Source organism: Xiphias gladius, chromosome 19 (assembly GCF_016859285.1).
Source record: "Xiphias gladius isolate SHS-SW01 ecotype Sanya breed wild chromosome 19, ASM1685928v1, whole genome shotgun sequence".
In the NCBI taxonomy this organism is placed as follows: Eukaryota; Metazoa; Chordata; class Actinopteri; order Istiophoriformes; family Xiphiidae; genus Xiphias; species Xiphias gladius.
Window position 1 is genome coordinate 7710443 of NC_053418.1, and position 23435 is coordinate 7733877.

A 23435-nucleotide genomic window follows, 5' to 3' on the forward strand; every position below is an offset into this window, starting at 1 on the left:
TAAAAAAAAAATAGAGTGGGACAGAGATCACAGTTTGCTGTTTCGCCCTCTATCCTAATTATTTGACAGTGTGGGCATGTGTGTTTGTCTGAGCGTGTATGTACATGTATGCAAAAGACGAAAAGACATAAAAAGGGGGGGAAAGGGGGGGAAGGATATATAGGGCTTTTTATTATGTTTATTATTACACACATGTTACACACACACACAAACTCACGCAGATTTGGACCCGGACCAGGAGTGCAACAGCTTGCTATGAATATTCAGTGAATGATATTGTTTGTTTGTGTGTGTGTGTGTGTGTGTGTGTGTGTGTGTGTGTGTGTGTGTGTGTGTGTGTGTGTGTGTGAGAGAGATAGAGAAAGAGAGAGAGAGAGAAAGCGAGAGGGAGAGAGAGTTTGATATGGAGGCATGGTTACCGCTTTGTGTAATCCCACTCAACAGGGAACATACACTCCTGGGAGAGGACATTTTGTCTGGTGTGTGTGTTGGTGTGCGTTAGTGTGTGTGTTCACTCCTTCCCGGCGAAGTACCTTGGGGACACAGAGGGTACTTGTGTTTTCTCAGTTCTAAGTAGGAAATCGGCACAGTGAAACACGAAGGGTTAGGTTAAACAGAACACACACAGAAACACACAACCTCGGAACTTGGCTGTTTTTTTTTTTTCAAGTTATGAACATTTTTGCGTTGTGTGTCTTTTTCGTGTAATTATGAACTGTGTTGTGTGCTTTGCTACAAGTCCATTTTCGCATTGGGAACAATATTGCGAGCAAGGGGCTTTGAACCTTGATTATGAACTGGACGGATCTCCAAGCAAGCAGCGAGTCACAGATAAACCTAACCCTTACTCAGCTTTGAACTTCTCATCTGCATTTTGTAAATTAAATTTGTCATTATCATTTACATACAGGGGACAAAAGCTACTTATCATGTTTAAAGGCCATACTGCAGTAGCTTGTGACCTCCATATTTTATTGCACTGTTGACTATTTTACCAGTAAACGAGCAATAGTATAATATATTCTTCATATAAATGCCCCTTAAATACATCAAGTGTTTGATTTTAAGCTTAAGATAAAAAAAAAGACAATTAGTTAAAACCAGCCTTTTTACATAAATATTTATAATTTCAGCTTGATGCGGATGCACCTAATTATTTCAAGAAATAGTCAGTAATCAAAGAAAGTTCTGCTGTTTTTTTTTGTGTTTTGTTTTTTGAACAATATACCTTATCATTTTAATTCTACCTGATCTAAACAACAGAGAAATACAGACAGACATACAAAAGAGACTATATGCATGCATGTGCTGTACATGTGCAAGTGTGCATTAGGAGACAAGGTATTCATCAGTCTTTGTCAAGAGACTTCAGGTAGCATTTGGGTTTCTAATTTGATGTGCTAGTTCCGGAGCTTGTTTGGAGCAGCTAACAAATGAGTTGATTAATGAGCTGATGAGACGTGATTGGATAAATTGACAGCAGGATAAAGCGTGATCATTTTATCCGCCAGCCCGTTATTCAGATGGTCGGTTATTCAGTCAGTCCAAGATCCGGTTGGTTCGGTCGGTGCAACAGTCAGTTGATAGTCAACCAACCAGTCAGTCTTCGTTTAGTCTGTTTCCCACAGAGGTTTACTGAAACAAACTGGTGTTAGTGGTTCAGATAAATGTTAATTGGAAGCGTGACTCAGGACGCTGTAAGCACATTGCCTAAACAACAGGCAGGATACAGTAGAAGCAGTAAAAATTGACATCTTAAAGTTATAATCCATAGGATTTTCAATATATCAAACCCTAATTTTGATACATTTGTGGCATTGTATTTGGACTCTGTACTTACCTTTACATTTAGTAGTTTTGAGTCTTACATTTGGAGTTTGCACAAGAAATTCACAGGAAACAGTGGAGGCACATACTGGATCTGTAGCAGAGGGCAAAAGTCACATTCTATCACAGGCTCACTATTATCAATTTATCATGTCGGATTTCATTTCTGTCTTCTTTAGTCATCTTTACTAAAACAATGTGACGCGATGAATCCTCTCTTTTCTACTGCCTTTCTGACATAGAAGCGACTAAAGGTACGTTTTCTGTCATTAGACATATAATTTAGAAAAATCTGAGACCTGTAAAACCGCAGAGCACTATTTTCGCCATACCAGTGTGCCGCTTGTTAAGTGGTGGCAAGGGCAGGGAAAACTGCTAAAATTAAGGAGCATATGGCAGCATATGAGGCCGCGGGTATGATGCTGAATCTCTATCAGTTTACGATGCTGTTGGGTCAAGTTGCATTTTGTTTACTCGCTGTGCTGAGCCATCAGCTCACGTCCGTATAAGAGGCATGTGCTGTTTTGTGTGCTGACCTGAAACCACGGCCAACCGACCTAACCACATACTTAATTTCAAATTACATATTTTGCATGCTTAGTGGCACCGAGCAGACACCTGGAATATGGGAACCTACCATGCAGTCCAAATCTTTTCTGTAGACAAAATAACAAATAACGTAACACAGGTTTTAAATTTTTAAATCAAAATCCAGTAACAGAAAATGACCTTAAAAATATTCACCTTTACAGATGAGCGTGCTTTAAAAAAAATGAAATATCACTTTTCAAAATAATTTCAAATAGTAACAGCACCGATAATGTATCTGGTGACCTTGATTAATAATACACTAGTATATTAGTTATGCACATCTACATTCCTAATACTAATAATACACATAATTAACGACCCAAGAGGCACAAGCGAGACAGAGCGAGCCCACTCTCTCCCACAGGCATGAGAACATCAGTGGTAAACATTAAAATCCTGGAAAAAAACCTTGAACCTTCCCTTCATGCTCCGCCCAGCCCTCCTCCTCCTCCTCCTCCGTTTCTTGCCCCTCTAGATCCAGCCTAGTCTCCTTGGCTATTTCTGGGCCAATTAAAGCTGTTCCTCTGCCCACTTTTCGGATGGCCGAACGGAGTGGACGGCCTCCAGTGTAATCCCAGAGAGAGGAGGGTAAGGATAAATTCACAGCAGGTCATCCAGGAAAAGAGGGGGAGACAGACCGTGCGAGGTAAGACTGTGCAAGAGAGGCAGGTAGAGACAGACAAAGAGAAGAGACAAACAGAAAGCACGCAGACTGCATTTACCTTTTCCACCAAGGCCAGACGCTTTTAAATTTGTTATTTTAATAATAGAAACTGTTAACAAGTTTTGAATCTGCATCTGCATATGGTTAATATCATGACAAGCAAACATGCTGCATTTTGAAGATATACCTAAATCCAGTCTGGAAATATCCGTGCTTTTTTCCAAGAGTCAATACGTGCGTCCAAGTCATTTCAACCGAGTTACTTAATTAATCATGTTTCTCAAGTACTACTTAAAGATGAAAGTTTTGGATTAGATCACAGTTTTTACAGATCTGAAGGCATTTTCTCAGAGAATTTGGTACGTTTGATGAAGCATGAAAGCTGCCGTCATATGCAGGTCTGGGTCCATTGCAAAACTGTGGTCAGAGCGAGCTCCTGTGCTCTGGTCTCCCCAAACGCTCCACAAAAGGCGGAAACAATTTTAACGTCTCACATTAACATCATCCGTTATTACATACTACACAAATGCGGCAATTATAGGCCCCATGTTGTAAAAGCACACTGCTATTCATCAACTCACAGCACAAAATGCAAGCAGAAGATGTGTTGTTCTGAAACTTCTCGAATGACAAATGGATTTGAATGTCCCTCTTTATTATGGCTTGAAACAGATTCAGGCTTGACCAGCTGTCATTGCTGATTCAAAGTAAAATAATGACAGTAAAGTGCCAAACTTTCTCTGGGTTTACCAAAATGGTAGTGTACGGTGTTGCCATGATACGTGGACATATTCTCATGCGTGAAAATAAACCTGAAGTAATAACTGAGAAAATGAACCCTGGTCTTGACTCTGGTATCTGGGACAAGTCTGAAAACGTGTCTCTGGGGCTTGTAACCAAATTAAGTGACATTTAGCTTTGTCTTTAGTTTAACTTGAACCTGAGACCCTGAAGTGCTCAAAAACTATTTTTCACTCAGTTGTTACCATGGAGGTTTATGGCATCCATTTTGCCTGTCTCATGTAGATCTCACTGAGACAGAGTGCAGCCAAAATAGCTGTCTTATTCAGCATGTGCATTATGTTCTTGGGCCAGTTTTTGTTTTCCTCTTTGTTCCCGAGAGAAAGTTCTTAGGCCACTCTTAGAAATCATTCAGAAGAATTCATCAATTCAGTTTAGCATTTACTTAGATCGGTCTTCAGACTTGTCTTCATCGGTGAGTCTGGTCTGCAAAACTGAAATCTTGCAATAGAGCATAAAAACTAATGGTGATAATGATGCCATCTCATGAAAACAGGACCTGAATCAATACCAAAGCTCTTGCTATTTGCTGAGCCTTTAATACGTTTCTGTCAGCAGCAAATTTATTAGCATCAGCCAAGATATTAGAGGTCCATAAAAATATCCTGGTTCCCAGGATAGACTGAAAGAGACAGGAAAACACTCCCAGGTGATGGTTCTTTAGCCCTCCTTAATATCTTAGATGGAGATGCAATCGATCCACAATCCCATTTGGAGTGCCGAGGTGAGGATCTTCCCACAGTGAGACCACAGTGTGTTATATAAAGCAGATTAATATTGCTGCCATATTTAGACTTCCAATCAAAATTTCTCAACCTAATTTAGAAGATTCTCAGTGCTGCACTAAATGTGTTCGGAAGTCTTGTCTGTCTGTGTTTCAGGGATGTTTGTGTGTGTGTGTGTGTGTTGCTACAGGTGAAGGCGAAGGTGTGTGTGTGAGCTTGTAAGGAGAACGGAAAAAGAGAACATAGAGACACAGGAAAACAAAGTAGCAAAAGGAAAACCATGTATGGCATTCGGGTGCATGTCTGTGAGCAAACAAATTGGTGCACTGCACCCTCCAACGTTCCACAATATTTTTTATTTTATTTTATAATAAATAATTCCCCTATGGAAATGGAATAGATTAACAGCAACTACTGTCACTTCTCAAAATATTTCTAAAAACTAAAAAACTCTAATACTAATACTCTAATTCTAATAAAAAATACTAATACTAAATGCAACCATTTAAACATTACAGAGAGTAATTTGATTCAGTGTCTAACATATACATACAGCAAAGTAAGTCAAGTGATGATGGAAATCCAGAGAGAAAAGGACAAGATAACAAGTCAAAATTGTATTCACTAGATTTACATTTTCATAAAAAAGCAAGAATCACAAGCTAATATAAATTCTATGCTTCAGTGGGTAATATGGTTTTTGCCATATCTACATTTTACATGCTGATTCAAGCAAAAGCAAGTGTGTGAAAAATTATGTTTTTCATTGGTGCTGTTCCCTCCCCTTCAATTTCATGCAAATATGCACATCCCCTTCAGCTCAGTATGCGACCAGACGCGGATACAAGCCCATGATGTGACCCTACATACACTCACGAGCAGATGAACGCATATGCAAGGACACAGATGCATGCACACGTTCACGGTCTGATGTTAAGACAGTTGATTTTTAATTGCAGAAATGACCGGTCTCACTTGCTGAAGTGCTTCTGCACTACCGTTGTGACCCCGGGAGGAATTATCAGGTCTGTTTCCACGTCTTCAGCTGCCTGAAGTGGCAAAGTCAGGAATGGTGTGTTTAGCTGGTCTAGGGACTCCATAGCTATGTGCGGCTAGCTTGGCTCAAACAAGCACTGCTTTCAGAAGGAATAGTTTGACATTTTGGGAAAGACACTCGTTTGCTTTCTTGCCACACATTAGATGAGAAGACTGATACCACTCTCATATCTGTAAGGTAAATAGGAATCTACTGCCAGCTGCTAGTAAGCTTAGCTTAGCACGATAATGTTACCATAGAACCACAAAGTCTGCTGATTGAGGAGGTCGGGGTGGGTGGATGGGACAACAAAATGGCAAACTTTAATTTGGTAGACCACTGTTTGTTTCCCATTTCCATCCAACAGTTAACATCGGTTTCTTAAAACCATGACTGATATCCTTCCTGCCTAAGCGTACCTTAACCAAAGCGTTGTCAGAAAATAAAACAGGTTTATTTTTCTAACAGTGATTTGTAACAGCCAGAAAACGCTTACGTGTCGTTCTAGAAGGCACAGACAAATGACAAATCACTTTTGTAAAATTTGACTCATTGCAAGAAATTGTTTGAAATATAACCTCTCTAAACATCCCAACTGTTTTTTGTTTTTTTTTTATAGTCCAATTTTAAACCAATAAGATAAAAGATGGTAATCAGTGAGCTTTAGAGCTTTGTGATAAACTGTCAAAATGGCTGCTGGCTGTAGCTTCATAATTACTGTACAGGCATGAGAGCAGCATCAATCTTCTTATTCAACTCGCGGCAAGAAAGCAAATAAGTGTGTTTCGCAAAATGTGGAACAATTCTCCTAACCCCATACGTGTACCAAAGTGTCATTACTTTATCAAACAAGCAGTAAAAAGTGGATATAGTGAACATGATCATGAAGTATTGCCTTGAGTAACATTCATTCTCCCAGGTATTTCAGTGAAGCAACTGCTGTAATAGCTCCATAATTTAAGCTCGACTAGTTCGGAACAAATCAGAGCAGAATAGTAAAAGACAACAAAGGACAGAGTAGATCAGATAAGACCAGAGGGAATAAAATAGAACTTGCACGTGCGTCCATACTGAATGACAAAACCGACCCTGTCTCCCAAGGTGAAGCCTGAAAAGCGCTCAGAGAGAAGCTCCCAGTGCAGTCAGTAGTGCGGCGCGCTATTTAACATAGGGAACCAAACAAGGAACTGCCCAACCCAGCCTCGAGACAGATAGAAGTGGTGGGTCATGGGATGGAAAAACCACAAGCGGGTGAGGTTTTACTGAAAACTACAATAGGAAACTAGTGCTAAAGACGCCCCTGCTAATACCACTAATATACTAATATACACTGCATAAAGTATATATATTTATCAAAGATTTTTCTATAGAGTTGTGCCTTTTGGTCACTCTAGTTCTAATAGAGTTCAACACTAGATTAGTTGTATTTGTCATTTAGACAGTATAGTACTAATAGAGTGCAACACTACATGATTAGTTTCAGAATATTTGTCAAAGCAAGATGTTTAAATGTTAAAAATATACAGTTAAATGATCTATTTTTGAAAGAAATCAAGCCTTTGTATGTATTCATGCCCCAGTCTGTGTTCATCTCATCTGTACGCTATGGAGGTCCCGTCTTTGATAGGTAGACATAGTCCAGGGTTACAAGTCCCACAATTTTTAAAAGAAAATTACAAAAGAAGTTTTCCTATGAAAGAAGATCTTAAATAAAAATTTGTATTACTTTTTTGTTATTTCCAAATGACTAGAAAATAGTGGTCCTCACTTGGCAGGCATAGGAATGCATGTGTGTGTGTTTGTGTGTTTCAGTGCGTATGCGAAAGTGTGTATACACACATGCATTAAGGAAACACACTTTATCCCTGCTTAATCCACTGACCCCGACAAACAAATGGAAAGCGATATCTCAAACAGGTTTGTGTGCATTATGAATTATTTTCTGTGTTTAATTTTTTTTCCCACTTAAATCTCTTTGTGAGTTTGACTCTGCAATCAAGGACACAGATCGATGCAGATGTGGGTTAATGGACTAAACCGTGGGAAAAATAGACGTGATTCTCTCCATCACCCTCAAAAATTAGCACATTCATAGACTTCTGTTGACTGTTCAGCAGCACAATAGGACTTTTAGGAAATGAAGGTCATCTTGACTGTTTTCAGGGCTGATTTGATTTGTTTGTTTTTTTTCTTGCTTTTGCTATTATTTTTTTTATGTAGGTTAATGGGTAAAGCGTAGCATTACAGATTACACTCTAACTTTGTTGGATGTAACATTACGCCAATCTTGAAAGTTACTTACTGTATTTTGTTGGAAATGCTATTCACATTACAATGGCCTTTCTGGCTTTCCCAGTTAAACAGAGGTCAAATTTAAAAAACCCAAACTGGGCAAAACTACAGTATAGGAATGTGAAAGCAGTTCATCCCACCCTTTAGTCTTTAGAAAAACGTGGAGTTGTGATGGAGAGCGTCGCAACATGCAAATAAACTGGTTGTAGGTCTACATTAATGTGCGTACAAGTAGCACACAATACATCTAGGAGTATGCTGGACTCGCAATTTGTAGTCGGTGGTTGTAGTTAGGCTATACTGAAATGTGTACAGTTGATGTCATCCAGTGACAAACTGCAAAATGTTGTTGTTGTTGCTGTTGTTTGCTATTCAGGTTGTTGCTGACATCTTCCATTGGAGTGTGTAGTGCATGAATGTTAGCCTGAAAGTGCGTTTACATGCACATTTAATACATGTTAATTAAAGTCATAAAAATCAGTACACTCCCTGGATGTACTGACTTTTGTTGGACTATCTGTGGACACAGCAGTTTCCACCCTAACCCTACTCTTCAACATAAAAATACACACAATACAATTATTTTAAGATCACACAGTTTTGAATCATTTAACATTTTAGTAACATTGCATAGGGGTGTTTAGTTTTGTTGCATGGTGCAACTGCAAATATTATTGATTATTTTTAAAAAGGACCATGAACTACTTTTCTGGGTAACTTTTGTTAACAAAACTATATTTCTCTCCAGGGAACTGTAGTTGTGCTGCGGTTCAACTTCTTCCATTGTGAAGGAGCTGGCACCTTTAGAAAACTATTCTTTCAAAGTTTCCTTTTCAACACTGCCTTCCTTACCACTCCGGGTTTTGCCTTCTCCCATGCCGTTCATTCATCCATCCATGCATCCGTCCGCCCGTCTGTCTGTTTCCGTCTGTCTCCCTTGGATGGATCCAGCTGTGTCTGTCTGTCTGTCAATCAAATGTGAAATCTCAGAGACTGCTGATCCAATTTTGACAAAACCCGAAGGGTACTGTGCTCTTGTGCTAAAATTCCAGGTGTAAAATGTACTCAGAACAGCTGTTGAGATGGCCCCATGCACAGCTGGCCACAGCAACGTTACATTGTTTACAGTATATTCTTTCTGCTGTGGTCTACATATAACGGCTTTGTCAAATTAACTTTAGCAAATGGATCAGTACAACTGCTAAACAAACTAGTGGAAGGCAACTGAAACAGTACAAGTATCTGTCAGAAATACAATATAAGTATCCCGGATGAGGAATGAGAGTGTATAGATCGGTGCAACACAAGAGTGCATGTAAACAGTACCGTCAGTAAACGGTACATCCACCCATTTCCTATATATGTACCTGTATGCTCCTGTATGTGGCTACATATGCTCTTAGCGTTTTTAAGATTGTAAGTCTTGACGTACCTGTATTCTGCAAATATTCTGATTTGGCATTGTGTCTGCCACCTGTTTACTTCTGTTTAGGATGCTGTAAGTTAGTTTAATGATAAGTAAGCCCAAATGGAATATGCAGAATTTTTTTTGTTTTTGTTTCACAGTTTTCTGCACTGATCTAAGAAGACAAACTGCAGAATTTAGCAGAGTATTTTTTGGCTTGTTGCATGATAACAGACCATATTCATTTCGAATAATAACAATAATTGTGTTTTGAGCAGATATGGCACCAAAAACAATTTGAGTCTGACACTTTTTATTTTGTCAGTAACTGTTCAAAAGGCTCAAAGTGTGAACACTGAACATATTATTTGTTGGGAGTTCCACAGTAAAAAATGTGAGGATAAACTCCCATTGAAATGCAAGGCTGAATGTGGAGCATATTTCTTAAATAATTGCTTTGAGTAAGCAAGAATCTTCCAATAACAAGGGATAGTAATTATGTAAACATATCTAAGTACAGGTCCTCCAACATGCATAGATGTCCTGCATTATTCACTGCACACACACAAACACGCGCACAGACACACACACACATACAGACTTGAAGAGAGTGAAGGTGTTGTTCCTTGGCTAGTTAAAGTGCAGAAATGTGTCCCACTCATAAACTGTTTTTCATAGAACTAATCCCAAAGTGTGAGGAAAGAAAAAACTGTATCACTGCCGCCTCCAACACATTTGAACCAATCAGTCTCTCACTTTACACTCTCAGATTCTGCTGTCACTTATGAGAGCCAGGATTTTTCAGGGAGTTAAACTGATGCACTTAAAAAGTCAATGTCGTCTTCGGGAGCTCATGAGGAGATACGCCGCAAATAGCCTACACACACACACACACACACACACACACACACACACACACACACACACACACACACACACACACACACACACACACACACACACACACACACACACACACACACACACACACACACACACACACAGTGCACTCCAAGAACACAAATCAGGCTGGGACATAGAGTGAGCGTCGATTGTCTCAACAAAGCAGGGAACCACCTACAGCTGAACAATCCCACAAAAAGAGACAGCGAGATTGACAAGTGGAATTGGAGAAAAATCAAAATCTTCGTGGCGTACAGCCCGTCAGGCTTATACTTGTGACTTCAAATATGATTCATCTCTTTTGCTCTCATTTCGCTCCCTTTCCTTTACCTTCTCCCCCCCGTTAGGTTCCCCCTCTTGTTTCTCAACTGCGCCATCTTGCATCACCTGTCTCAGTTTGATTATTAGGCTCTTTCTTTCTCTCTCTCTCATATACTGCCCCCCCCCCATTTCTCCTGTTTTTCTCTTTTTCCTTCCATTCCCCCTGCTCCCGACATCTCTCTCTGCAGCAGTTTGATAAAAGCAGACGGAGAAACGGAGAAGGAGAATTTAGGTATATCCGACTGTTCTGTTTCCATGTGCTCGTTCTTTTATAGCAGCAAAAGTTGCATCTTCTTCTACCTAAAAGTGCAGAATTGAGACAGCCAATCTCAACCAAAATATTCCCTCAAAGAACAAAAAGGAGGACACAATTAAATCCAGTCATTTGGGATTCATCAGAGTATCAATTCTACCCATAGAGAAAATAAAGATCTTCATAAAGACCTGAGCAGATAAGACTGTCAAGATTGTATTTTTCTTTACACAGTTCACTTAACACTCGTGTACTTTTTTAAATGAAGAGTACATTTGGGTAAATCTGTGTAACAGTATTCCGAAAAATTATTGAAGGTTGTTTCGGTTTGGGAAATAGGTCAGACTGACTCCTTTCTACTGTGTTTTTTTTTTTTCAGTTCACAGGGAGGTTTTTTCATACAGGCAAGCAAGTTGGAAAGTGACTTATTTTATATCAGAGCATTAACTATTTGTAATTGGAAGCGGCAGAGGACAACTGCAAAGACCCCAGGATCAGAACACTCCTCCACGTGGAACTAAAATGACTAAAAGTGATGCCGGCTTCCTCCGATCATCGCATTTTAAGAGAGCTGAATAAAAACTTGTGAAAACTGTGGCGTAACATCACAAAGTCTGATTCTTCAGACAGTGTTCGCTTGAGAGCCCTTATGGGGATACCTTGATGTTTTGTACTTAAACGGAATACTTTTCTGCGTCAGGCACTTGTCAGCTAACAGTGAGGAAAAAGTCATTGTTCAGATGGCCTAAAAATAGCTGCGGAAATGTATATAATGGTGAAAAGGACACTGCTGGACTCAAGTTAAGATGGATTTTCATAATTCCTCATTTTCAGGACAATGAAGATGACAAAGAAATTGCATGACTGCAAGATAAATTACTTGTAATGGTTCAATAAAACAGGCAGATGACTCAAATGCATGACTCAGACGTGGACAGGTAGGGTAAAAGCATATTTTACTGTGACGATGATCAAAAGTGGGGTTCTGTAAGAGGTAGGCAGTCAGATCAGGTAACCTGAACAAAAGGCAGAGGGGGGAAATGTCCAAAAAGCCATTTAAATGGCCATAAAAAGGAAGGCAGGTGCTGCAATGCAGAGGCAAAATCTGGCAGGCAACTCAAGGAAAGCAGACAGCCCGTATACCGAGGGGTTGATGAGGGAACTGATAGCAGGTGCATCCCCACGAGGTGCACAGGTGAGTGCGGAGGTCAGGGGATGATGAGAGGCACAACTGCAGGGCATAAAGGGAATACCGGGCTTTGGACTTACACAGAGGTACAGTAGTGGACGGATGACAAGGAACAGAGGTCACAGAGGGAGGGCTTGTGCCTGAAATTAGCAGGAATTTTGTTTGCGAACCACTCAGTAGCTTTCAAGTAGTTTTCTTCACTTTTCTAAAGCTACAAAAATACAAAGAAAGATTTTCTTTAAAATGTGAGTTTATGCTTGAAGTTCCACTTTAAATTAAAGATATACGGCAGATTAACACGATTAAAATGACAAGTGATCCACATTTGTTTATTTAAACAGTTAACATAAATCCATATTATTTTTACTTACACTTGACATGATCTTTCTTGGGTCATAGTAATATAATGATGATGCTGCAGTCATTTTTAAGGAGCAAGGTTCAGCATTGGTGTGCGAAGTTGCAGGTTGTTCACTTGTTCTCATTTTAAACTGTACTTTTTTTTTCCAATTTAGGAGACTCTCACATGTTCGTAGCAGCGTGCTGAGCTCCTTAACAAAGTCACAGCTTAGTGTTCTCTCTCTGCTGTTTGAACTGTGACCCGACATTCTTTGCTCTGCACTGGAGAAAAACCCTTAAGGTTATCAATTCTTACGGTTCCTGTATGCTATCAGTAAAACCATGGTAATCCACACATTTGTGTGGAATACTGTATGGTTTTTGAAAATACAGAAGCATAAATTTAGAGTGCATTGGCACAAAAAACAATCTGAAAAGTATGTCGTTGTGGTATTGATCTGATCTGACCTTTTCAGACTACTGTATGCTTCAATCGAATGTGCTAGTGATGCATACTGTTCTGCTGATTAAGTTATGCATCTTTATGGGAATTAAGTTAAAAATCCTTGCAATTTTGGACTAAAACCATGGAGACATAAATTTACAAAATAGTAGCAGCTTCAAATGACATATAGCAACCGAAGCTACTGTATATCAGCTGTACCCTCCACTAACTGCTTCCCATCCCCTCTGCAGTTGTGTACAGCAACCGTGTCTGCTAGAAATTATCTTAATATACAACTACGCTGAAACAGCATACAGAAGTTAAAATTATTGATTTATTGTGTCTCAGGAATGTCCCATACACTGCGCTGATTCATCATGATGGTCAGACACAGCAGGTACAACTCCAGCAATGAGTTGTACCTGCAGACATTTTCCGTCTGCCCGAATTTTCATCTTCCTCTTCCTTTGTCTGCGCTCTTTTGTCTCCATCTTATCAAGTCATATCTGTTGATAATTCTCTCCTCAAAAGTGCATTGAGACCATTTCAATCTAGCTCTGCACTGAATTAAAGAAAAATTAAACTCTATTTTACAAAATGTTGAAAACACTTCATGTTGGATTGCACAAAAGTTAGAAATATTCTTAATGTACTGGCAGATTTTTTTAGTTCTTTTAAGAAAATAAGACTTTATGGCCTGAATTATCCAATTGAACATATCGATAAGGAGATTTTATGTAATCAGTGATTTTAATAGGCCTCGAGGAAACAAATTTTATTTCACAACAGACTGGTCATCCAACGTACAACAGCTTAATTTAATTTGCACGCACACACAACAGCATAAAACAAGATAATAGAAATGAAACAGATGTGACTGGAAAGGCCAAGGAACCATAACGCTTATAATATGTATGAATATATATAAAAATAAATTTTTTCTTAAACTTATTTATTTTTTATTTTTGAAAGTATTTGACTTCCCTTATTTGACAAGTCAACATCATCTGTAAAGAGGACACTGATATGTAGACAAGTTGAAGCTTGAAGAAGCAGATTGGGGATATGTTTGAAAACCTGCACCAGTTGCCAAATGCAGAAGACTGCAGTCGCAAAAGCACAAATTTTTTAAACAAATGACTCATCACTCCACAAGTTTTCCAGATGATATCTATCAAATTTATATTTATATTCTATTACAGCACAACTTTAATGTCTTATAAAGTCACAAATGCCATTCCAGAAGACACAAAAACATCGTTTCCCTCTGCAGCGATAGAGGAATCTGAAAATGACTCGAACCACTCTACACAAGCAGAAGTCTCAGTAGAGATTCCTTTCCTTTTAGCTGCTTCTTGTCTTAAAGTCAATTAAATGACCACTCGAAACAAATTGAAAATCATATGCTTGAGGGGGACTTGAAAGAATTACTATTAGAGAGACTGTCAACCAAATTGTTGACAGTGAATATGAAATAAAAGCCACTGTCAGCGTGTTTGTGTGAGGAACGGAAAGGAAACAAAGCAAATTGGTTGTTAACGCCACTTTATTTTGATCACTGAATATCCACTGAATGAATATCCTCTCTTTTACTCTCCCTGGCTATAATTACTCCCTCTGGTTTGTTTGTTTTTTTTGTATTAATAATATATGATAACACTCACAATCAGCCATACATAATCAACATATATGTCCAAACATTATTCACATTATTGACTGTGTAGTCTAATTTCTGCAATTTATGAAAAACATTTTTTTTTAAATGTAGTTTAATCGAAAGCAAAATTTAAAGTGTACACAAATCGACGTACAGAAATAGCACTGAAATCATAGCTATTTATCCATAAATATTCATTTTTTCATTCAAAAGGATAGCAAAAAAAGTGAGATAAAATTTAACCCCAAAAAAAAAAAAAACAAAACAAAACAAAACAAAACAAAACTGTGGTGCTTTGAGCTAAATGCTAATATGCTCCCAATGACAATACTAACATATATGTTTACTATGTACACCATCTTAGTTTAGATGGATAGATAACATTTGCTAAGTAGCAATAAAGTAAAAGAACATCATTCGTTTTGCAATTGGTCAAAACCAAAGTAGTGGACAAATGAAAATTATGAGCTTATGATGGTACTCGATGTAAAATCCCAGGATCCCCAAAGTTATTACAATTCATCAGGAAGGGACGTGAACTTTGATAGAAAACCTTCCAATAGTTATTGAGATATATCACTAAAAAGCTAAAATGTCAACCTCAGGGGAGACATCACCAAAGTCTGTCAGCATCATCCTCTGGGGACAATGAATGTCTGTACAACATTTCAATCCATCAAATAATTGCTGAGATATTTCAGTCAGGACCAAAGCGGTGGACCGACTTACAGACTGACCCACATCGCCATTCCTAGAGCCGTGCCGCTAGCGTACATCAAAACAAAGCAGACGTGTGCAAGAAGTGCAGCAAACTATGTTTCATTTATTTCGTTACCATCTTAGGTGGGCAGAGACTTGTTCATGATTTGACACCAATAATGGATAGAAGGAAACCACCATGTGCTGTGAGTTTACTTCAAGAAAGACATCAAGAAAGATTCCTCCCCTCCCTGCTTGTAAGTAACTGTTGACCCACAGTTACTGAATCCCTGCATGGATTATTGCTGCCAGATTACATAAAAGCATGTAGAATAAATAAAGCATTCCCTTTCTCCTAAACTCCCTTTGGTGAGCCTGTGTCCTCTGACCAGACTAAAATGGAGGCTTCTTTCCAAAGATTTAAATATGACAGCGAGCAGGTGACATGATTCCCTTTCACTTCAAGATTAAACATGTCTCTGCTACATTCCTGTCAGCAAGACGTCAGCACAGAAGTAAAGCTTGTGGAAGCTCTTGATTGATGTTGTGATCAGCCTTTCAGGAGAAAGTCTCTTTGGGATCCAATTTAGATTTAACAAGTCTCCTAAGGGAGTGAGAAGGAGGGAGTTGGATTCAGTGAATACAGTCACCAGAGGATAATTGGGGACATGGAAGATAGGATACAAAAGAAAGGAACAATAACACATCTGGGAAGTGGGAAAGTTTCCAACTTCTGAGATTGGAGGATAAATGAGGAGCGCATAATGAATTCATCAGAACTCGAAGTGAGTGTAGTATGTTCTACACTCTGGTAAAAGGTCAGTTCTAAATTAAAATAGCACTATAGTGGTATGTTATTGTTCCATTAAAGTGATTATTTAACATTTGGGAAATAAGCTTATTTACTCTCTTGCTGAGAATTAGATGAGAAGTTTCATGCAATCTGTACAGTAAATACGTTGCCGGAGCCAGTAGCCACTTAGCTTAGCTTAGCATAGAAACAAACAAAACTTATAAACAAAGAAACAGGGGGAAACTGTTAGCCTAGCTCTGTCCAAAGGTAACAAAATTCGCCTACCAGCACCCCTAAAGATCAAACATTCACCAGTACCAGCGAAATAACAGTTTGACAAAAGATTGTTAGCTCGAGGTAACTTACTCATTGTCAACTGGTGCCCAGCAAAGTGAGCGGCCATTTACTTTTGACACCAGGCACAATCTTCCCCAATATGCAACCACCTGCTGCATAAAATTCCATAATAAGGCCATGTGGTAACAAACGTTTTTTTGCTTTGTTTTCTTGTCAAATTGACCATCTTCAGAAAACCACAAAAAGATGTCATCTTGGCCATCTTGGATTGTGTTGGGCATTCATCGTTTTCTAATATTTTATAGGTAGAATTATTAACTGCTTGATAAAAACAATAACTGAGAGATAAAACGATAGTGAAATTAATAGCAGTCCTGAAAATAATCTTTCTTGGGCACCTTTGCCGTGTTTGATAGGATAACACACCCTGGCTGCCTTCAAATTTGGATTTTCTAGCTCCAATAACTGAGAATAAAGGCAAGGAAGAAATTCAGGCTTCAAACACCCCATTGGAAACATAATGGATGACAAAACAGACACCATTTCCAATATGTTTCTAGTTTGTGTGTAATCTATCCAAACTACCCTGCTTTTAATTGAAAAATTAAGAATAATGGCACTTTGAAGTCTATTTACGCAATACATGGACTCTGCCCTGTGGGGAGACAGTCACATTCTAGTGCAGTCACTTTAAATGTTTAATTTTCCTCAGTATGGAGGGCGAACCGTCAAGTAAGCACCACAGGTCAGTTTATAATAAAGAACCTAAGAATAAACAGTCTGTCATTAGTCTGTGCAGTTTAAATTTACATTTTAAACTGATTGCACCGAGAGTGAATTATCCGTCAATCCCTGTAAGTACAGAGTGTACAATCAAGTTGTTAACAAAGTCATTTTCTGGTTTGTGATGTGCTCCGTTATGAGACAACTGGGATGAATCATACATCAACAGACAGCCTCTCTGGGGGATTGCACGGCGCTTACCACTCATGTTCATCAGATGGTTATTATTTGTTAATTGGGTAAACACTTCAGCTTTTCATTTGTCAACATTCCTACATTCACCCGACTCTGCTCATTTTTGCAGCCATCACTTCTCTCTCTTCACCCTCCTATCTCCTCTTGAATGACTGAAGGTAGGAATAAATAAAATACCAGAAAACTAGATTAAAGAGACTTTTTACATTGAGGAACTGGACTCTCCAAGTCTCACTTTTTCTATTTTTATACTTTCCTCTCTTATGTTTTGAAGTTTGGCTGAGCATTCACACTTATAAAGGTTAAAGGGAGTTTTAAAACTGCCAAGTTTATTCCTAAAGTAGATGTCAGTCAAAATGACTGACTTCTACACACTCAACAAAACAAACAGAGAAAAACACATACAGACATTTACTCAAACACGCACGCACGCACGGACGCAAGCACACAGTCTTCTATTACTGCACCATTCTGTCAGTTCTTTGTTCTTTACCCTAAAGCAGAAGTTCACATGCTGAGATGTTCAGGACGTAAAATCTCAAGCTGCTAGCTGTAGCATCAGTGCTGATTCAGTAATAGTATGTTATTGGCCGCTGACGGCGATGACACCTGAAGGTTAAGCTATACACCACAAACAAAGACGCGAGGAATGAATATCTGTCTCTAAGAAAATGAATGGACTTCTGAATTGCTGGTGGTATATGTTTCAGAATTCAGAGGTAAATATTTCAGTTAACCTGGGGGGGAGAAAAAAAAAAAAAAAAGCACAAATTTTGACAAACTCCTGTGTACACCTTACACGTGTGCTGTGTCCAGGAAATGCGCGAAATAAAAAAAAAAAAAAAAATCTCCCTTAGTACTCTCGGTTTTCAATGCAGATATATCCTTGAAAAACTCCACACTGAAAAATTGCCAAGGTGAGCAAGTGAAAAGAGTTCACATCCGTTCATGACGCTGTCAGCTTCCAACGTAAACTAGACCTAGACAATGACCCTCATCATCATGCCGTTGTGTGAAAGATCAAATGATCCAGACACAAAAAAAATACACTTGCAGATTCACTAAAGGTGGACATGGAAGGACCAAATACTATTGACTTATTATTTTCATGTAAGACAAAAAGATTATGTTTGCAAACTCTTGGCCTATTATAATGTTTGCTGCGGATAAAAATTTAAAAAAAAAAAGAAATTAAAAAAAAAAAAGGCATAACCTGCATGCATACTGCATACTACATAATGGAAAAGCAGATCAGCCATTTCTCACCAGATTTCACCGTCGACAATGTCACATATACAGTACTAAAGAGCAAAGTGTACAGCTATCGCATTATGATCCTTGACTCCTCGAGAACCTATGCAAGTTTGAGAATCACCCCGTTGAGCTGTCTTCCAAATAATTAAAGTTCTGTTTTTTCAATTAATTTCCCACCTCATAAACCCCTTGAAAAGCTGAAAGTGTGACACCATTGGGAGGAATATGTAGTTTATCCCATCATTCGCATTCTCGTGTGTGCGCACAAGAAACAAACAAAACAGGGATCCAGGTCGTCCCATAGCAATGTAGCAATACCAGTGGTCAAAGACTCAACGGGGAAGAAGTAATGTAACCAATCTAATCTAAGCAGTGAATATGACAATAAAGATGAAATGCAGAGTTTTCCACGTGCCTTGTTCACATTCATACCTTTAAACATGCTTAAAATACGGAAACAAGTGACAAAGGCTGAATTATAAGACAAACAAGAAGAACCCTTAAAAAAATTAGTAAGTCCAGTAAGAAAATGTTGCTTCTGTATCGGTACAGAGAGTTATGACAAACATGGAACATTGATATGGAACTAATAAATACAGGCTGTTCTGGTGATATGAACGTTTGCTTACTTTCAGATCACACCTGATTTTGACTTGACACGTTTGTTAAACAACTTTGATAAGTGAGGGCTAATGTGGCTAAAAGACGTCATGAATGAAATGGAGTCAACGTTAGGGCTAGGATTGAGCATGTAACACACAAAAGTCCAATAGCTTTTAGGTTGGGACAAATGTTCAGTAAATTTTGTTTCATCTGGGATCTCGGGTTCATTTAATCAAACTACATCTTGTGACCTGTTAAAACCCACGAGAATCTGTGAATAACATTGGTTAACAGGTTTGGGTCACTGTCTTTAAAAGGCATAATTATAATGTTCCACGATCCACAAAATATGTATCCATATATATACACATTTAATACAGAAAGACGCACCACATTACAATGATATGGTGATATGAGCCACGCTGAGGTGTTAATCCCAGGTTTGTGTGTGTGTGTCTATCTGCACACTTCCATGGATTTTCAGCCTGGGACCCACTCAGAACCAACATTGGGGATAAAGCAGGTGACACAGAGAGATATGGTTCTTCACTAGCTGATAGCAATCAGGCTGTGAAGCCAAAGCAAAGTGCTTAATGCTAAATTTCACTTCTCCATTGTCAGTGGCGTCAGAGCATGAGCTTGCTCACAAGTGACTTCTTAGCACTTCATATTACATCCAAAGCTGAATCCAGTTCAACATTTACTTGGATTCAGCTTTGGATCACTGGATCACTTGATTGTAAACTAGCCTATGGAGCAGTACACCTCATGTTTTCAAGTCTCATCTGACTGTACCATAGGTTTATTATTCTCTATATAACTTATTTGTACGATTTTAGCGTTATTTTGAGATAAATATTTCTTTTCATGTCCTGTACAAAAGCTCAAGGTGCCTTTGTAAACTACCCTTGCACTGCACTTTGCATGTATTCCTGTACCTGTAAATGTGAATGAAGATCATTTAAAAACAGAGCTGAATTCTCATCAGATGGTTCTTTTTTTGCAGGTCCTCTCTAATAGTTTTGCAGTTCAGGAATGTTCTTGTAGAGGTCCAGCGAATCAGGGTTGGAGAAAGCCCCTCTCTGCGCCACCTCCCGGCCAGCAATCACCTGTTTCACAGCCACCTCCACCTTCTTACCACTGATGGTGTACTGCAGAGGGATGAAGAAAAGGGCTGTCATTACAACCAGATATGACTCACAGTTGTAAGCATTGTAATAGGATAATCCGACAGGTTTCTTCATATCTGATTTATATTCATATTTCTCTTACAGGAATGTCTCTGGTCTCCAGCAGCAGAGCGGGGATGTGTCGGGCAGACAGGGCTTTTCTAATGGCTCCTTTAATCTTCGCCACCAACTCCGGACAGAAGGGCTTACCAGGTGCCATCTTTAAGAACAAAATAACTCGCTCTTCGCCGTTGGCATTGTACTGAGGAACGCAAAGGCTGTCTGACACTTCCTCAAACGCCTCCACTGCAGACAGGAGAGGCAAGGAGAGTGCAGAGTGGAGGACAAGGAGACAAAACAAAAATGAGGAGAGCAGACATAGGCAAGGAGAGGGGAGGAGTTGAGAGGTGAAGAGAGTACTATTAGAAGAAAAGACAGGAGGAGAGGAAAAGATGGCGTGTTGGAGGAGTTTGAGGACATGGCAGAGACCAGAGAAAAATGTTTCGCCACTCATAACTTCAAAACTAAGCACACAAAACTAAACACAGCATTCTTGTTGCGAGAAGTAAGAAGAAATTGTACTTTTGCTACATTCTGTTGGCTCCACAAATAATGACAAATGAACAAACTCCGAAAATGACTGATGGGATGACAAAATTTTTTTTTCCACAGACATAAAGAGGACCATGATTCATTTTAAGCTTTATGCCTTTGCCATTTCTTTCCATCCTTTCTTACACCCACACCCTAATTCACCTGTAATGTTCAAGACCCACCAATGTTGTAGATCTCCGAGCTGCCAAATCGGACTCCGTTGGGGTTCAATGTACCATCACTGCAGAAGAAACACAACTGCGAGATTCAAAACCCTAGTGTCTGTCATTGGGAAGCTGTCTTGCCATACATCATGGAGTACAAGACACTGCAATGGCGATACACAATCTACCAGCATACAGAAACAATTTCAGTTTCTCGAAAATGGTTAGTCTTTCTTTCTTTATACAGATACAATAATGAAACTATATGTTTGTCTATTTCTTTCCGTATGTGTATCTTTCTGTACTTTCAGATTATCTCCCTTTACCCCGGAAGAACTGAACCCTCTTTTAGTGTTTTTTGATATAAAGCAATCCCATGCTGTACCATAAAAACAGCATAAGTGTCAGACTACCAAGCTTTCTGAACAATATTATGTAGTGCTGTGCCAAGTCTCAGGCAAAAAAAAAAAAGGGCCATTTTAAATGACTTTCATTCTCTTCAAGTGGAAGAAATTAAACAGACTAGCATCTAATATTTAAATATGTCCATTTCCATCGTACTCTAAATAAAAGAATCAATTAAAACTACAGTGATAAAACAATTTTTATTTTAACAGTGAATGGCTGACCTTCTGCCCAGCATGACAATGCCTCCTGTCTTTGGGTTGATTTTACAGTGGTCTCCATGAGCCCACACACCTAGAGAGAAAGTACGCTATTAAGTTTAATATAAAAGTTTTTATTGTGCAGAAATTTTTGGTAATAGAAAAATACACAATAAAAACAATACATGCAATGAAAAAACAAAAACAAGAGCTTTTGAGGAAAAGCTAACGAGAATCTAATTTTTTTAATAATAAATAATAATAATAATAATAATAATAATAATAATAATAATAATAATATGAAATATGTTAAATGCTGTCATGTTACATGCAGTAATGGAAAAACAGTACAGGGTTTAAGCAATATTTATTACAGGGCAATCGTATGGTACAGCATTGTATTGTACCAGTGTTTATTTTTTTCTGGTTTCTTTATATGTATACTGCATATAATGTTTATGTACTTACCAGGATATGTAGAAAAGTATGCTTTGTGGTATTTGCTCCCATTCTCATCATTCCAAAAGTGTGTTGGCTGGCAGGGGATTGGCTTGAAGCAGACAAGCTCCCCACTTTCTCCCCATACAGGCTTACCTGTCCACACGTACCATGCACACACACAGATTTCACAGAAGCAAAATAAAGTTAGAGGCTTCAGATGTACATTGCCACAACACACACATACACCTGGATACACATCCAACACAAACACACACCTACACAGATATGGTATAAATCATTCTCAGATAAAAAACAAAAACAAACAAACAAAAAATCCTGGTTAATGTATCCCACACTCAGAGAACCTGACACACTTCAGTGTGTGGTTTCACCCAGCCCTCACCTCCTCCCTCCGGATGGTGTTATAGGCTTAGAGACCAACTAAAATAATCCCAAACCCTTCCTACAAAACTGCCTTTAAATTATCCCTCAATCCACTCTCCTTTGAGGTGGTGGAGACACGCCAGTACAGCTCGCAACAGGGATTGGGAGCTGGGGAACAAGGGACTTAAATCAATGAGAAAAACATAAAGGGCTTTGAAGGCTCCCAGCAAGATAAAATTCACTCTTTTTCGTTTGGACTATTAATGAAAAAAAATAGCGTTTCCCTGAAGTGTTTACCTGTTTTTACCCAGGAAAAGTTCATTAATTACTCTTGCAATGTTTCAGCCATGGCTAGCTTCAAATTCATGCCAACACATACAGGTACAGCCATATGGGATCAACTAAGTAAAACCAGTCTTATTCTGATAGCCACCAAACAGCTCCAGAAGCAGATGGAAACTTTGCTCAAGGGCATCCCAGCAGTTTTTAAAATGTGCTCGTATTTAATTTTCCTCAATATTTTTACATTTCATCCTCGGACTCAAACCTGCAACTTCCTTACAACCTCTCCATGATCCGTAGACCCTTTTGTCAATGTAGATTGTGCCACAAATCCCTTGAAAGCTAGAGAGTTTTGGCTAAACAGAAAGAAAGAGCAATAGTATTCAGTTTCTAATTAATTCATCCACTCTGAACATGCACACACACACACTCACACGCACTCTTACCATCAAGGCTCCAGGCTTCCACAGCCATGCCGAGATTTCTTGTTTGGACCTCACCCCGGTACACTGGAACTGTTGGGTTCTGACCCATGAAACATGACACGATGTCAGTGCCACCTGGGAAGAGAGGTGAGAGAAAAACAGACACACAGCGGGAAAGATTTAGCTGGTTGATGGGCTGAAACGAAACACCTCACTTCAAATTATGGTGTGGAGTCTGCATAGTAAAAAGAAAAAAAATATATATCCCTATTTTACTAAAATTTAACCATGTCTGTCCT

General features: G+C 38.8%; 1 protein-coding gene across 2 annotated transcripts in view; it reads right to left on the reverse strand.

Moving 5' to 3' along the window:
- Positions 1-8809: 8809 nt before the first annotated feature.
- The window catches only part of aacs (acetoacetyl-CoA synthetase), a 46020-nt gene continuing 31394 nt past the window's right edge, over positions 8810-23435 (reverse strand). Inside the window, exons 13-19 of one of the 2 annotated variants that reach the window (XR_005709524.1) lie at positions 23158-23271; positions 22073-22198; positions 21629-21698; positions 21018-21076; positions 20345-20547; positions 20011-20223; positions 8810-8901 (exon numbers count right to left, since the gene is read on the reverse strand). Coding sequence is in view for 1 of the 2 variants with exons in the window: in XM_040155143.1 (XP_040011077.1) it covers positions 20086-20223; positions 20345-20547; positions 21018-21076; positions 21629-21698; positions 22073-22198; positions 23158-23271 (710 nt within the window). In the remaining variant the exon portion in view is untranslated. Of the gene's footprint in view, positions 8902-18055; positions 20224-20344; positions 20548-21017; positions 21077-21628; positions 21699-22072; positions 22199-23157; positions 23272-23435 lie in introns of those variants that run through there. The other variant, XM_040155143.1, reaches the window with a different exon arrangement.